This window comes from Typha latifolia, chromosome 12 (assembly GCF_019914945.1).
Source record: "Typha latifolia isolate L0001 chromosome 12, TyphaL0001v2, whole genome shotgun sequence".
Taxonomy (NCBI): Eukaryota; Viridiplantae; Streptophyta; class Magnoliopsida; order Poales; family Typhaceae; genus Typha; species Typha latifolia.
In genome coordinates, this window is record NC_133097.1 from 7,575,579 (window position 1) to 7,591,666 (window position 16,088).

The 16,088-nt window shown below is 40.0% G+C and overlaps 3 protein-coding genes across 6 annotated transcripts; 1 reads left to right on the forward strand and 2 right to left on the reverse strand.

Moving 5' to 3' along the window:
• Positions 1–284: 284 nt before the first annotated feature.
• Positions 285–3,167, forward strand: LOC140799367 (ribulose bisphosphate carboxylase/oxygenase activase, chloroplastic). 2 transcript variants are annotated; one of them, XM_073153678.1, is made up of 7 exons: positions 285–437; positions 539–858; positions 948–1,053; positions 1,131–1,216; positions 1,871–2,343; positions 2,426–2,742; positions 2,903–3,167. In XM_073153678.1, exons 1-6 carry the CDS (start codon positions 393–395, stop codon positions 2,710–2,712), a joined length of 1,317 nt encoding a protein of 438 aa, XP_073009779.1. In that variant the 5' UTR covers positions 285–392; the 3' UTR covers positions 2,713–2,742; positions 2,903–3,167. The 2 variants fall into 2 exon arrangements, with proteins under 2 accessions (XP_073009779.1, XP_073009778.1); XM_073153677.1 differs by having other exon boundaries at positions 2,426–2,707.
• A 215-nt stretch (positions 3,168–3,382) lies between these two features.
• On the reverse strand, positions 3,383–7,691 carry LOC140799368 (uncharacterized). Of its 2 annotated transcripts, none has more exons than XR_012110989.1 (12): positions 7,468–7,691; positions 7,254–7,380; positions 7,078–7,151; positions 6,665–6,711; positions 6,444–6,591; positions 6,267–6,326; positions 5,992–6,193; positions 5,740–5,801; positions 5,456–5,615; positions 5,231–5,285; positions 5,098–5,145; positions 3,383–3,893 (listed from the first exon to the last, which is right to left on the reverse strand). XR_012110989.1 is itself a non-coding variant. In XM_073153679.1 (12 exons), the coding sequence occupies exons 1-12, from the start codon at positions 7,622–7,624 to the stop codon at positions 3,718–3,720; spliced, it is 1,257 nt and encodes a 418-aa protein (XP_073009780.1). In that variant the 5' UTR covers positions 7,625–7,691; the 3' UTR covers positions 3,383–3,717. The 2 variants fall into 2 exon arrangements, 1 of the variants encoding a protein (XP_073009780.1); XM_073153679.1 differs by having other exon boundaries at positions 5,515–5,615.
• Positions 7,692–8,032: 341 nt separating this feature from the next.
• On the reverse strand, positions 8,033–15,927 carry LOC140799366 (pumilio homolog 2-like). 2 transcript variants are annotated; one of them, XM_073153676.1, is made up of 11 exons: positions 15,392–15,927; positions 14,679–15,294; positions 12,903–13,779; positions 12,302–12,824; positions 11,629–11,770; positions 11,409–11,516; positions 10,231–10,443; positions 10,005–10,115; positions 9,209–9,403; positions 8,644–8,818; positions 8,033–8,455 (listed from the first exon to the last, which is right to left on the reverse strand). In XM_073153676.1, exons 2-11 carry the CDS (start codon positions 15,288–15,290, stop codon positions 8,418–8,420), a joined length of 2,994 nt encoding a protein of 997 aa, XP_073009777.1. In that variant the 5' UTR covers positions 15,291–15,294; positions 15,392–15,927; the 3' UTR covers positions 8,033–8,417. The 2 variants fall into 2 exon arrangements, with proteins under 2 accessions (XP_073009777.1, XP_073009776.1); XM_073153675.1 differs by having other exon boundaries at positions 12,302–13,779; positions 15,392–15,432; positions 15,509–15,875.
• Positions 15,928–16,088: the final 161 nt, after the last annotated feature.

A 16,088-nucleotide genomic window follows, 5' to 3' on the forward strand; every position in this document is an offset into this window, starting at 1 on the left:
GAAAAAACGACACAAAATCCACTGATAAATCTTGGGAAAATCCTGAACACAATAAAAACCCCGCAAAACAAAGCATCAAGCAACACGAGACCAACTGGTGGTGAACAAAGGATCATCCAACCAAATCCATAAACCATTCCCTTTCTTTCCCCTGTGGGGGAGGCCCCACCAACCCAATAAGCTTGGACACAGCTTATCTCACCTCGACGGCAGGCCACGGTGCTGCCACGTGCCACTCGGCCAATCTCCAGTGTGTGGCCCTTACGAACTCGTAACCTTGATCCACATAGCACTAACTTGGCTCTCCTTATATCTACCCCTCCTCATTGCTCGCAATCCTTCGAATTTTAGCGTCGGATCTCAACCTCCAGTTCCAATCCTTGGATCAAACCATGGCCACCTCCGTCTCAACCGTAGGAGCCGTCACCAGAGTACCAGTACTCCTCTATCTCCTATCTCAATCGTCCTCTACTTATGATCAGCTTCGTACTCTATTTTACGATCTGGGTTCGTTCTTAAATTGTACTTTTTGGTGCAGCTGAGCTTGTATGGTTCCAGTTCGGGGCCGTCGGCGCCGAGCTCTGCCTTCTTTGGGAGTAGCTTGAAGAGGGTGAGTTCGAGCCTGAGCAATGCAAAGATGCCCGCAGGAAGCATCAGGGCCATGGCCGAAGATCTCGACGAGTCGAAGCAGACCGACAAGGACCGGTGGGGCGGGCTGGCGTACGACATGTCGGACGATCAGCAGGACATCACAAGAGGAAAAGGGTTGGTGGATTCGCTGTTCCAGGCACCGAGTGGGAGTGGGACTCACATTCCGATCATGACTTCGCATGAGTACATCAGCCAGGGTCTTCGCCAGTAATATTACAAAGACAAAGGATTCAGAGTTAGCTTTGCTTGATTGTTTTGGTGAATGAGAACTTAAGTGTTTGATGAATTGTCTTCAGGTATAATTTGGATAACAGCATGGACGGGTTCTACATAGCCCCTGCTTTCATGGACAAGCTTGTGGTTCACATCACCAAGAACTTCATGACCTTGCCAAACATTAAGGTGATGCCTCAAACTTTTCTACTTCTTATGTTCTGAGAGAGAGTGAAAGGCTAATTTTGTTACATGCGTTTGTAAAGGTGCCACTTATTTTGGGTATTTGGGGAGGCAAAGGACAGGGGAAATCATTCCAGTGTGAGCTTGTCTTTGCTAAGATGGGGATCAAGTAAGTTTTGCCTTCTCTGTTTGTTTTATGCTTCTGAATCTATTTCTTTCTCTTTGATCATTTTCATGCCTAGGTAACTGATTGCTTCTTCTTTTTTTAAACTAATAAAATAAATGGCTAAAGATTCATTCAGTATATGAAACTTTTTGCCAAATTCATTACAATTATATTTTTCTTTTTAAGAAAGAATTCCTAGTTGCTGCCCCTGCTGTTTCCAAACTCTGATGTCTGCTATTGTTTTCGCAGTTGCAAATCATAACTTTTATCTTGCCCATTTTGCCAAAAACTAAATATAAGATGGTCTTCATGCTTGAAATACGGGTCATGGGAGGACTTAATGCGAGAATAGATGCTAATTACTATCTTATCGAGCAATTTTAACTAAATATTTCATCAAATTCAATCAAAGAAGCAGCGAATATTAGACGACAAATCCATGGAATCATGACTATACGTACGCAGAATCATCAAAAGACACCCTCAGACTCGATACTTGACAAATCTCCTGGAGTACAAATATTGCAGATCTAAACCAGAAAAAGAGAATCCTCTGCTACATTCTTGAATTCTAGCGGCATCTTGTTATAGTTGCTACAGAAATTGACATGTAATTTATATTTTAGCTGCAACTATTGACTTTTGAAACTTTGACAGCCCTATCATGATGAGCGCGGGAGAGCTGGAGAGCGGAAACGCAGGAGAGCCGGCGAAGTTGATCAGGCAGCGGTACCGAGAGGCGGCCGACATCATCAAGAAGGGCAAGATGTGCTGCCTCTTCATCAATGATCTCGACGCGGGAGCCGGTAGGATGGGCGGCACCACGCAGTACACCGTCAACAACCAGATGGTGAACGCCACTCTGATGAACATCGCTGATAACCCCACGAACGTGCAGCTCCCTGGTATGTACAACAAGCAGGAGAACGCTCGTGTCCCGATCATCGTCACCGGTAACGACTTCTCCACGTTGTATGCCCCCCTCATTCGTGACGGTCGTATGGAGAAGTTCTACTGGTCGCCGACCAGAGAGGACCGGATCGGGGTTTGCATTGGCATCTTCAAAACCGACAACATTGCAAATGAAGATGTCGTCAAGCTTGTCGACGCCTTCCCGGGTCAATCTATCGGTAAGTTTTCTTACACCGTAAAAACAGTGCTGATCATAACTAATTAACTGTGACTACATTCTGCGATCGATATACTATGCAGATTTCTTTGGTGCCCTGAGAGCCAGGGTCTACGATGACGAGGTGAGGAAGTGGATTTCAGAGATCGGAGTCGACACCGTCGGAAAGAAGCTTGTGAACTCGAGGGACGGACCACCAACGTTTCAACAGCCAGCCATGACCATTGACAAGCTCATGGGGTATGGCAACATGCTGGTTCAAGAACAGGAGAATGTGAAGAGGGTACAATTGGCTGACAAGTACATGAGCGAGGCTGCACTAGGAGAAGCCAATGAAGATGCTATTAAGACTGGATCTTTCTATGGTTAGCACTCTAATCCCAGGAGCCCTGGATAGGAGGTTTGCATCTGGCTTCTAGGCTAGGCTAGTATTTGTACATATATATATATATATATAGGACTGTTATATATATATATATATAGGACTGTTACTTTTATCATGAACAAAAGAGTAGAAATTATGTATTTGAGCTAATGTTTGATGAAATCCTTTTTCGCAGGCAAAGCAGCGCAGCAAGTTGGCGTTCCTGTCCCAGAAGGATGTACCGATCCATCTGCGTCGAACTTTGATCCGACGGCTAGGAGCGATGATGGGAGCTGCCTGTATACTTTCTAAAGGGGGTGATCTGGGAGTTATTGGTGAATGAAGCTTAAGGGCATATGGTCTTTTGTCTAAAAGAAATCTGAACAGATTTAGTACATTGTGTACTTATAATTGTACCTGTGGCTTTCTTTCATCTCATGAAAGGCTTTTGGTTTATGATATTCGCTGCTATTGAGGTTTGTTTGTGGCTTGCAGTTATATTTACTTGAGATCCAACGCAAATGGAATTTAATCGATATAGACCATCTACTCCGGGATGTTTCACTTTGTTACTTCAATAGCATAAAGAAGTTTATGTCCATTCTAGCTTCTTTATCTGCGAACAAATAAACATAGCAGAACATGGAATGTCGCAGCTCAAGGGTAAATCCCAAAATTACACAAGGAAAAGAAGTGCATTAACGACTTGTTCTCCAGTACTACATTTATGCAGAGTTACACGGGTGAATCACCATCACCAAATCCATACATCTTTCTATTCAAGAGTTCCAAAACTACCGAAATGCACGCCAAATACGGGCGTGCAGTTCCAGATAAAAGCCACTGCTGCAGTTCGACTGGCGTCTCCTTCCAATATATGAACATAGTTCTGAGGAAAAAAATATTATGTTTCTGAAAATATTGACCAAGTGATCATTTTCACCGTAAGTATGCACCGGTTATAAATTAAAACATTAATCCTGTAGAACCGTTTACTCAACATGATGGCAATTACAGGATTCGGCAGACCCGCGTGTCGACAACAGCAGTTTTTGAAGGTTCAGAGAATTCCAGTGCTTCGGCTAAAGATAATCGTCGGTTCTTCCATGTAGCTTCGGCCCACTTCCTCATTCGCTCACCTTCTTCCTTTCTGTTTTGCTGTATGCACAGCAGATCTGCATATCCACCTTAACAAGGGCCATTAAAGAAATGCTATTAGCAAAAAAAATTGTACCTCTCAACATTCCATTAACAGATGATAATGCAATGAAATAACTGATAGGAAACAATAAATATCCATATATCAGATTAGTCTAGCTTTCAATATGCTGCCGAAACTAAGCAAGAATTATCTAAGTTCCTACTGTGATAGGAAAAGGAAAGGACCCTTTGGATTCACATTCTCAACATATCAAACAAATTAGACAGAAAAAACAGACATTATTCCAACAGCAGTATAGTAAAAACAACTTAGAATTAATGAAGTATAGCTAGGGGTGAAAACAGATCGGATACGGATCAGATAGTGCTCAACTCATATCCGGATCCATATTTTTAGTTCGGATACGGATTCGGATACGGATATTAGACGGATAACAAAATTTAAAACCATATCCTAACTAAACGAATATGGATAATTTTCGGATAGAAGATCGAATCTTAAACGGATATTGATTGAATTTAAAATAATTATAATATTTTATTTATATATAATTAACACAAAATTATTAAGAGTTTTACTATACATAATTTTTTTATATGTCAAATTTATAAAATTAGAGAAATTAATCTCTATAAATAATATATAATGTATTATTAGTAATAATATTAATATTTACTATTTAAATAAGAAAATTAAAAACTGTAAATCATTTTAAAAAATATGCGGATAAACGGATATCTGATATCCGTATCCGAATCCGAAAAATATATCCGACCCGTATCCGAATCCATATCCGATTTTTTTTCAAAAATTCTATCCGTATCCGAATCGGATAGAAAATTTTTATCCAAATCCGATCTGAATCGGGTCGAATAGCGGGTTGGGTCGGAGTTAATCCGACCCGTTTTCACCCCTAAGTATAGCTCAGAAAGGCTGTTTTAAAAGTGAGAAGAAGACATCCATCAGCCATCTCAAAAAGTGTTATTATTCTGTGTCCTTGGAACATGATTATCAGAAAATAGCACGGTTTTGTTTTTGGGTTGACCTAGAATCAACACATTGTAGCTCCGTTTAAGATTGAGTTGGTTTGATTGAGCATAAGAATGCTTTAACAGGTGTAATGCTTGTGCATAAGTGTGGTTTCTTTGTTCTTTCAATCATGTTCTCCTTAAAAGGTACTAGCATATGTTGTGGCACAAAACAGCAAACAAGTTAGTTTCAAGTATTACCTCTAGCAAGGGCGACTATGTCGCTCTTATCCGTCTGCATGTCAGCACCTACACAAACAGATCAGCATGAGAAGTAGATGTTATACAGATGTCCATGAAAAATAACGGAAGCCAGCATTAAGTCTTAATATACCTTCAGAATCTAAGGCTGGAGCTTTAAGCAAATCTAAGGCCCTTCTATATAGTCCCTGCATCAGAAAGACTATCAGAAGTATAGACATCTTCAGTCTGTTCAGTCCATTTATGCCATTTAAATAGTAAGAAATTAAGCAATATACAGTATCAAGAAGTTTGGAGTCATGACCAAGTCATATGATTTAACTTATGGATAATCGACCTTCTGAGAGATATGGCTAACCTACTTAAAACTGATTATTTCAACTTTACTGCCATAGAAGCTGGAATGTTGGAGCAAACCTCCTGAAGTAATATTGAACTTGAAGCTTCCATTTTCGCTTTCTGTTTGAACATCATAGCTATGCAAGTCAGTATAGCACCAACTTTCGGATGAGTTGAACCTGAATGGAACCATAATACATCATGTGAATAAACTAATCAAAATTTGTCAACATTAAGTAACATAAATATTGAAAAAATGGCTCTTGTATGATTTGTATATTCTTCCAGGGAAGCATGACAAACCAAAATGATCTTCGGTCTTTGTCAATGCCTTTGTCAATACTTCCTCAGCTTCATGGAACTTCCTGAATAAGAAAGACAAGTATGCACAGGCTCAACAAAGATTACAAGAAAATATTCGTTCAAGAGGCCCAAACTTGCAAGGATCTAATCGATTATAGTAAAACTGCCAGCCATTGACTTAAATACATATAGCTCAAAATGCACTGACATTAAGAGTATACTCCATCGAATTTTGTGTAGAACAGAGCATACCCTGAATGAAATAAAAGCTGACCCAATGCACAAGTAGCCCCCAGCAAAACCTCATCAGGGACCATATTGACAGCTGCTAAATAAGAGCTGCTATTTGTATCCTTTGTGTCGAGTGCCTTTAGTACCCTTTCATATTGGTCCTTTGCCAATGAAAAAGTCCCAGTGCAATGTAGAAATTCCCCATATGAAAGGACAGCATTTCCTGCAAACCATATGAAGGTAACTAGTACATGTTTGGCAGGAGACAGAAGAAATGCTAATGAGCAGAAACATACCCACATGATGTGTGCCTGCTCCAACATCGCAATCTTGGCACCCATCAAAAAATGACTTCGCTGATACAGAAAACTAAAGTTAATACTTCCTCTCACCCAATTTTCTCCTTGGAACTAATTCTAATGGACAACAAACAATGTCAGAAGGGTTTTGCAATCAATTAGAACTGCAATTACCTGAGTCAGTATCCCCATTTACAAGATCAGCAAGACCCTTAATGGCATGAGCTCTCAATTTTAAAAACTCCAAATCAGGCTCTTTTCCCTCTGAGCTGTTTGCCAACTGCTCTAAGGAATCATCTGTGAGCACCGATGAAGTGACAACCTATGGAAAGTCAAACTTCAAATTAATCCAGCATAAAGTAACATAGACTGGAAACACAACACTAGATGCCAACCTGCCCTGCCTCCATCTGTAGTCCGGCAAGACCTTCGCAAGCCGCAACTGCACATTTACTTCCAGGAAACCATGATCTTTACAATTTTGATGTGATATTAATAAAAAAACAAGCACGCATATACATCTATAGAGTAAAATAACAAGGAAGCGTATTTATAGAGATACTGATTTTCCCCCCTTTTTTTATCATTTCCTTTCTAGAAAGTTAAATAGCATATCATCCAGAACAAACTTATAAATTGGACAAAAAAGAGAAAAGATAGAATGTTTTAACTTGTCCTAATTTCTACGACCCAGTTTTCCACTGTCAGGTTAGATTCATCATAAACTCTACAATGGGCATGCTACTTTTAGAATTGGCCATGCTAATTCTCATTAAATGCCAAATTTCGAGTTATTCGACAAAATTACCTCTAAAAGGTAAATACGCGCGAGCCAACTGGTGAACTGCCTCGAGCTTCTCCATGGCGTCTTGACGTTCCCCCCTGCACAAAAGAGTTAACCACAGGTAACTCTTCCGCCCTCAAAATTTCCTCTTTTTCCAACTCCAATACGAAGTAAAAGATTACTCAAAAGAAACAACACACCTCTCATAGAGCAAGGTGGACATCGCAAGCATCAATCTCCCCACAGCCTCGACACTCCCCTCTCCTCCGCTTTGCAGATTCGAAACCCCTTGCTCCAACACCAGCATGGCTTCATCGTACGATTCCCCTATCGAAATATAAGAAGATAAGGATCTATTCCTAAATCTAACTGACTTCTTACGCCAAAATGGAAGATTCAATCGCGGATATGAACCTGATCGCCGAGACCTGGCGTGTCCCAAGGCATACTCGATCATTTGGACCGCAACTTTCTCGTGCTGGGCTCCATCTCCGCCGTTGGTTCCGTAGAACCTCGGAGATTGGAGAGCTTTGGCTATTTCTCTCGCTCTCCCAAAAGTTAATCGAATCATCGCGGGAGAGAGGAGAGACCGATGGGAGAGGAGAAAGATTTGAGCTCGGCTTTGACATCACTGTGTCAATATAACGGCGCTTCCTCGAGTTCTCGCGTGTTAATGACACGTGTCCTATCTTTGAGCGGTGTGATCAAGTGCACGTGTACGTCAAGATGAGATGATATTGACCGTCTGATTTAATCAAACGAAGGAAGAGCTACGTGTCTTGGCCGTCTGTCTTGGCCTACTACGGTTAAGCGGTGTATAAGCCGGCGATGGAGAAACGCTAGTTGCCGACTTCAATATAAAATCTAACTAGACATAGAACTCGTTGCTCTAGTTAACACACCTGAAACTGGAGAACATTCATAGTATAGTTATCTAGATGATGACATGATAAAAAGATTGCAATTAAACTTGTGGAACTTAAACTGAAATTTAAACTTGTTTATAATTATCATACTCAGTGAATAGTGAAAGAAACAGAACTAGGACCCTCTTCTAAGCAACTGATAGTTCTCATAGCCACTTTTGTACAGTCTCCTCAGCATACGAACTCCTTTCTTTTACCATCTCTTTACACATAGAAACCTTTTACAGACACCTATCTCTTCTGCAGGGGCATCAGGTTAATAAACAGTCTGAGCCACAGCCTTGCATAACTAACTATAACTTCAAATTACAGAAATGTACAAATTTTGGTTCGCGCAACATTATTATTTCGAACTAGCTTTTGTGCTGGCCTAAGCAGACAGATCGAAGAGAGCTCTCACTAGCCTCGGTTAGCTGTACACGATCATTTCTACACCATCTACGAGGGGTATGCAGACTGAAGTCCAATTCTCCTCTCTGCAAATAAGGCAAAAAGGAAAAGGTGAAAATTTGGACTTTGGGGCAAAGGAAGAGTAATTTTGGGGAAACTAAAATGACATTTCTGAGAAGCAAAATATTAAATATATTTATGCAGCACATTTTCAGGACAATGAATAAACATATATGCCAATTTGGACATTTTGAGAGAGCAGAAAAGCCTTTACCCCCAGCCGCGACGAGTTTCTCTACACGGGCAACTATATGTTTTCCATAGGTATATTTCTTCAACGCATTTAAGTGGACTTTTATTCGTGAAAGGATCAGCTCACGTTGCTGATCGTCACAAGTCTCTAATACTTTCTGTACAACATAGTTAGCAAACTGATCTTTCATCATGGCCTGCAACAGATATAACAAAGATATTAAGTCAAAGAGCATTTTGTATGACAGAATGTTATAATGCGCAATATTGACCTTTTAGGATTTAGATGAGTCTAAATGTAGAATACATAGAATGTTCAAGATAGTTTAACTTTAACAATCACAGGTAGCACGATGTTGTGTGTACAACCGTTGGAGTCAATTTCAATGATAGATTAATGCTCGTCTGGCCTATCTTTGACGGAAATGCAACTACAAAATCAACTTAAGAATGAACTACTCTTAATTCAAAAGGGAAGAGAAATCACAGCATTAGAAGTAAAGAAAACAAAGTAATTTGCAAATATTAGGCTGACAACTGTGGCTCATACAACTGTCGTGTCAAAGAAGTCATAACAAAGTACAAACCTGGAGAGGCTCATTCTCGTCAGTGGTGCCAAGCATCTCATTTATCAAAATCTGGCGTTCTGTGGGGCCACCAAAAGCTAAGCACTTCTCAACAACATTTGAAGCAAACTTCTGCTGGCTCATCTGAACTATCTGTCCAGCCAATTTCTTGATGATGGAAGAACGCTCATGAGGCTTTCCATGCTCCAAAACATGCTGTAGAATGCAGAACCAAGTAACATTAATCGATGAAGATTTAAATCAAAAATGCCATATCAGTGTACAAAGACGCTGCCGTAAAACATTTTGATCAAATATTGCCTGATCATATGTGCACTTCTCCTGTCTTTATATCATTTTGAGGTTATGAATAGGCATGTTGCTAAATAACATGATTTAATATATTGCTTTATAGCATGATTTGCATCATTAAATTCACTTCATTCTGACACTTAGTGTAAGAATAACATGTTCGCATGCAAAACAACAAAATTCGTTAAGTTCTAATTGTCCATGCACTTCCAAATAGAGGGAAGTCTGCTGAATAATGAATTCTATCAGTACTATGGTAGCTTAATTAGATACTTACAATTGCAGAATGATACAGCTAGAGAGCTCCTCTGCTTAGTGCATAATGTTAACAAGTTCATGTATAAAAAATGCAAGTATAATGAATTGGATACCTGAATTCTTCATATACTGATGGTGGAAGCTAATTACTAGAAGGAGAAAATCACTTAAACTAGCTCTAGTTAGTACAAGAAGTTATTGGTCAACATAGAAAATTTGATGAACAGGTACTTGAAAATTAGCAAACCTGGACAACATAATTCCCATATTGATCTTGTGCCAACATGCAAACAGATTTTAGAATCTCATCCATTACAATTTGTTGTGTTTTGGCATCATCACAGTGCTCCAGTACTCTCTACATAATGAAAAGCAAATGTTTCAGGCATTCAGCCATCACAAAAAATATGGCATATATTAGAAAACGCAAAGATCATAGAGGTAAACATAAATAAATTAGAAGACTTTCGTACTTGCACAACACGGCAGCCATATGGATGAGTAGACAATGTCACAACTTGATCGTAGAAAGTGGAGATGATAAACTGAATAGAATCCTGAGGAACGCACTCAATACATTTCTGAATAACATGGTTTCCATTTTGATCACGAACGCATCTCATGATATGGCCGTCAAGTTCCATAACCATTTTAGTTTTCTGGTCTTCATCTACAACCTCAATTGCCTGCAGCAGTATTCATGGAAGTATAGATTTATCACTTAGTAGAACAAAACGGAAAAGTCAATATAGTTTAATAAGTGATAACCAAATAGGTATATGTGGATTCTTCACTATTTATTGCAAAAAACATCTAATCTCAACTGGGAATATTATATATATATATTGTGTGTGTGTGGTGTGTGTGTGTGCGCACGTGTGTGCGTGCATGCGTGCGTGTGGAAATTTACCTAATTATGATTATGCCTAAAATCAAACTACCCTGTAAGCTTTCATTTATATCACTTTACTCCTTCCTGTGATCTGAACTAATGTGAAACTAATATTTTTTCAATCCAAATTAACAAAAACAGTAATAAAATTTAAAAAATTATTGGGAGGAATTTTCCGGGTAGAATTGACATCAAAATATCAAAACTGTTCCTCATTTTATTAAATTAATTTAATCCGTTCTTCAAACTTAAAACAAAATGCTTTTTCTCCATCCTCTATCCTCATTTACTGAAGATTACAAGTCTCAAATCTTAATTATCATCTCTCTAACTCCTTCAAACACATCATCATAGAGTGAAATATCCCAATCATCTCAAAAATATGGGTAGAAGATTCATAATTGCTCAAGCAATAAATTATATAGTCATTTGATGGCTCTATTAATAGCCACTTCATTTTTATATTAGTTTAGAAGAGGCAAAGTGATACAAATAAAAGTTCAGGAGAACAATTTAATTTTAAGCATAACTACAAATAGGTAATTTATAATTTACTAGGAAAAGAAAATTTACCTTCATGCATATAAATGGAAGAGGTTTAGGAACAGCCAACAAGAACAAAGAGTACATGTTATACAATAACATGCAAGATGATGGTTTTATTTCGCTTTATCTTGCCTTCTATATTTTCTACAACAACTAAACCTTTAGTTCCAAATATTCGGGGTAATATCTAGGATAGTAATTATCTAAAGTTACCTTTTGGATCACTCGACACCCGTACATCTGAAGGCTAAGAGCTAGTATATGTCCAGTAAGCTGGTCAGCTAGTTCCCTCCTCTGAGCTGCATTTCCATGCTCAAAAAACTGAAAGACAAAATGTCCATGCTATGCTTAAAAAATATAGACCTTGAAAGTTCTTATAACAGTAATAAGCAATTGGAGCAACCTATGTGAACACCAAGACAAAATAGAGTACCTTTTGGACAACATAATTTCCAAACACGTCAGTCATCAGTGAGAGAGCATGAGGCATGATTTCTTCGAAAACCATATTTTTTTCTTCAGTTGTTGCTGTTTCAAGTTTCTGCTGTATGAAACGGCTCCCATACTGATCAGCACTGAACATAACAAATTGAACAGTAAAATAACCAATGTTGATATATACCAAGAGTAACAAAGAACAGTTCTTTTCAGGAAAAAGGAAAGAGGCCAGATTCAATTCGCAACAAAATATAACTAAATTAATAACTGGTAAATATGACTTCAAGATCTAAGGAATAGTAAACAATAGAAATGGAATATAAATATATGTATAACGCCTAATGAAACACATCACAAGAATGTACAATTGTCACGTAGTATGAAAGGAGTTTGATGTTTTCAGTCTTCAAGAATGTTATGGTGTGATGTAATCAGAGAAAGACATCATTGGAGCTATTGACTGCTTTGTCTTTGACAAAATTAAGATGAATATGTTCCACGATACTATCAAATGCAAGCATGTCAAATATTATATAATGTTATCCATCAATATATCAGATAAAATGAGAGACCAATGATCCTTTCTCTTGGCTGCTAGTGTGGCCTGATAATTTACTCACAATGAGATCAGTTTTATATGTAAAGATCTTACTGCAACTGGTGAATACCTGAAATCAACCACATGGCCTGCAATCTCAGCAAGCTCAAAACATCTGGTTTTGTTGCTCTTGAACTCCTCCAGAAGTGAAGATGGAAAAGCATCATCCATGCTGGCAGTTGGATCAGAATGCCAAGAGCCCACAGCACCTCCACCCAAGTTTCTCAAGCCAGGAGAAAGATGCATGTTACGTTCACCAAGCCTAAGAGGACTACCAGGGGCAGCTAGCGAAGATATTGGACTAGCCAGAGGACTTCCTGGATATGGCATGCCCATTCCTAAAGCAGAATTACCAATATAACCATTATTTAAAGACAATGATTTACCCAGAAATGGCACCCCATACTGTTTTTGTTGGTGCAGCAAAGCCCCAGCATAAGCTTTCTGAATCCCATGTAAGTCAGTAATAGAACTTCCCATATATCCCCTTTCCAGTGAAGGATCACAAAAGTTAGCAGCTGTTTGTGCTGTATATTCAGCTGCCTTCAAGTACTGAAGGTAAAGTGGGTCAGCTAAGGGTGTCTGTAGAGCTCCTGCAGTTTGATTACCCATTCGACTGAGATTTTGCAAGTCTGATACAGTTAAGGATTGTGGGGAGAAAATATTACTACCTACGGTCCTCGAGTCCATGCCAAGAGAGGCAATAGAAGATGCAGCAGCAGCACTTTCAAACAAAGGGGGCATATTTCCGGAACCAATATGATTTACCATCATTTGCGGTAGTGCAGGATTGAGGGAATATCCACCCAACCCATAGCTCATAAAAGTGGCATTTGCACTATCAAGGTTATGATATTGGCCAGGTGAACCATCTGGACTAGCAACTGAAAATGCAGAAGATGATTTCTGATATGAACGAGCAGGCGGAATGGGCCTATGCGATTCAACCTGCATATCTGATCTTATGCGGTTCACAGTTGACATATCTAAAACTTCAACGTCAGTTTTCTGCAAGAAAGAATGCTGCTTAACAATGTTTTGGTTTCCCTGTAAGTCAAAGAGAATATTTTGTTGCTCATTTTCTCTCTGAAGCTTCGACTGGCGACTTCTGTCATCATCTAATGCACCAGCAGTCGACAAGTTCATGCTGGATAAAGCAGCTAAAATATTATCTGACTCAGCTATATTTGAGGAAGCATTGTTGAAGGAAGACGGACCATTTACTTTCTTCTCAGCTGCACTAGTCCTAACACCAACAGGTGGAAGACCAGGACTGGTGGCCCTGGCAACCAACTGAGAATCAGGTGTGCTGCTTCTGGAAAGAGATGAGCCCAGCACAGATGCAAAAGTATGTGATGCTGATGCATTGATCTTGTGGGGCCCATTGAGACTTTGGACATTTCCAACAGCCTGTTGCAGATCTAAGGGTGAGGGTGCAATATCATTAAGTAGGGCATAGGTCTCAGCAGAACTTTCATCATTAAGTGTGTTGCGACTTGCTGTTCGAGACGGATGCCCAGAGATGGGAGTTCTGCGCCCAAGGTCATCCTGAAATAAAACAATATGTGAGCTTCACGAAAGGTACTACATATGGTGTAGGTTTTGAAAAACTAATTGTAAATAACGCAGAATAATAGAATATCAAAATTAGAGCCTGTTCAAATTCCGAGTTGCTTCAAGCTCCGTCTAAACAACAATAAATGGTCCAATCATATGTTATATAAACGGCAAAGAATAATTTAGAGAAGGGGCACTGGTGTGAGGGTGGACAAGAATACATTATTTACTCTTCAAAAACCAAAATGCAACCTGACTGAAAATTATGACTTTATGAGTCAAACTACTAGTAGGTGTCATGACACACCAATCCAGTTTAACTACCAATGAAAAAGGGTGTAAAGATTGATAACCCCTGTGTCATCCATTACAAGGCAGAACTTTGTCCATAAAAATCAAGCAATGCAAATAAACCTCATTATGTAATATACATCAGAAAAAGTTCTTTGGATTTACCAAAAACAGCAAATTTCTGAATCAAATGTTTCCATTTCTGTTGTAGTTGTCTTCAATGACCAAGGAATCAAATTGCAAAAAGTTCATGTTGTGCAATCCACTTTGGAAGGCCCCCCAAGTAATTAATTTTGCATAACATGAATATATTTCACCCTGCTGATAATCAAGTGGAAGAAAGAGAAACACAAACCATACCAGGACACTATTAAAAATTATACTCACACCAAACAATAAACTTCACCAAGAATCCAGTTATCCTGTCTTCAACACAAATTAACAAAGGAGAGCATGGTTACGCTACTCAGTGTCTATAGAATATCAGGTAAAGGTTGCAAAAGGACAACAAACATAGAAAGATAAGTGAAAAGGACTAATTATTATGGGGGCAATACTACATGGTAAAGGAATAAATCTGTAATTCCACGAAAGGTCACCTGAAGGATATCAGCAAAGCTCTTCTGTCGGCCCAACGACAGCCCGATCAACCCATCTCCTCCCTTGTCCAGCCATTCCCCAGGACCAGGCACCTCCCTTTGTTCCACCTCCAACTCCTCCCTTGGATTGTAGCCAGGCTGCTGGGAGAACAGCGATCGCCCCCTTCCAACCTCCTCCACGGGGCTCTTCTTTCTCCTATCACCAATTCCACCGTGCACTGAACTACCTGCATTTAACCTCTGAGTGGATCTCCAATCCTCTTTGGATAGCACCGGAGGCGGGAGGCGAGGGTTAAGGTTTGCGTTTGAGTAGTAGTAGGATAAATAGGCCGGATCAGACCGGAGCTCCTCCTCGGATAAGAAGCTGTTCGCACCAAAGAGTCCTCCGACCGCCGTAAGAGATCCCTCCACGGTGGGAGGAGCGGAGCCGCTCCGGTAAATGTTCAACTCTCTTTCCCGGTCGCTCGCCTCCGGCCAGCGCTGCTCTCGGAGGAGCAAATTGAGCTCATTCTCCAATTCCTCCCCATTGAATCCCTCCCCTCCCCCTCCACTCCCCATCGTCGACCCAATCCCCATCTCCGACAGCATCGTGACTGAGCTCTCCGTGACCATTCCCCTAAAGCAATAACAAGCCCACTAATCATCAAAAATCCACATCTAAAAATGGGAAAATAGCGCAACGCACAACGAAAAATTAAAGTTTACAACTTTACCAGCACAAAGCCTCAGAAACCCCAGACCCAGCACGTTCCAGCTACAAAGATCGAATTTTTCGCCATCAAATAAATGTTCTAAACCACTCCCATATCGAAAAAGCCTAAAATCCGAACCTCGCTAAAACCTAAAGTCCGGAGGCGTTCCGCGCCGAAATTTCCTTGGGCGTTTGAAAGATCGGAGCAAAAGGCGCGATCTTTCTACCCCCGACCTCGATTCACACAAGGATCGACGATCGATTCCGCCATTCCCGTCAAGAAACCGTGCCCTTTAGCTTTAGCCGTTGTGGGGAGAGAAGAGCGATAGAGACAGTAGCAGCAGAGAGAGAGAGAGAGAGAGAGAGAGAGAGAGAGAGAGAGAGAACAACAGTTAGATGAGAACCATCAGCCTGATAAGCCCAAGGATCCGATCCGCATCGACCGTCCGATCATCCTCCGTACGGCCAAGATCAACCCTGGCAGGAGAATTCCTTCATGCAGGAACGCTTATTAGGGTTTTATTGCATGTCTTTAATGTGAGGATAATACATCATCTTGAGGTGGATTTAAGAAATATTTCCTTCATCAATGAGTGCGTCGTGCCATTTTTCAATTAGTTCCATTTGTGGGAACTTTTCTAATTTTAATTAATTAAATCAGGAGGGGGTGTAGAACTGTAGATTGAGATAAGCAACCGGACACAGCGGTAATTAAGGGC

Bases quoted from the DNA above. Each gene is read 5' to 3' on its own strand.
- LOC140799368 (XM_073153679.1), bottom strand. From the start codon at position 7,624: ATGATTCGATTAACTTTTGGGAGAGCGAGAGAAATAGCCAAAGCTCTC. The intron at 6,327-6,443 runs GTAATTGCAGTT...TTTCTGTATCAG, and splicing joins AAATGGGGATACTGACTCAG to CGAAGTCATTTTTTGATGGG. The intron at 5,616-5,739 runs GTTTGTCATGCT...GGTTCCATTCAG, and splicing joins AAAGACCGAAGATCATTTTG to GTTCAACTCATCCGAAAGTT.
- LOC140799366 (XM_073153675.1), bottom strand. From the start codon at position 15,290: ATGGTCACGGAGAGCTCAGTCACGATGCTGTCGGAGATGGGGATTGGG. The intron at 11,517-11,628 runs GTACTCTATTTT...TTTGTCTTTCAG, and splicing joins GAAATTATGTTGTCCAAAAG to TTTTTTGAGCATGGAAATGC. The intron at 8,456-8,643 runs GTAAAGGCTTTT...CCTTATTTGCAG, and splicing joins GAAACTCGTCGCGGCTGGGG to AGAGGAGAATTGGACTTCAG.
- LOC140799367 (XM_073153677.1), top strand. From the start codon at position 393: ATGGCCACCTCCGTCTCAACCGTAGGAGCCGTCACCAGAGTACCA. The intron at 1,054-1,130 runs GTGATGCCTCAA...GCGTTTGTAAAG, and splicing joins TGACCTTGCCAAACATTAAG to GTGCCACTTATTTTGGGTAT. The intron at 2,708-2,902 runs GTTAGCACTCTA...CCTTTTTCGCAG, and splicing joins TAAGACTGGATCTTTCTATG to GCAAAGCAGCGCAGCAAGTT.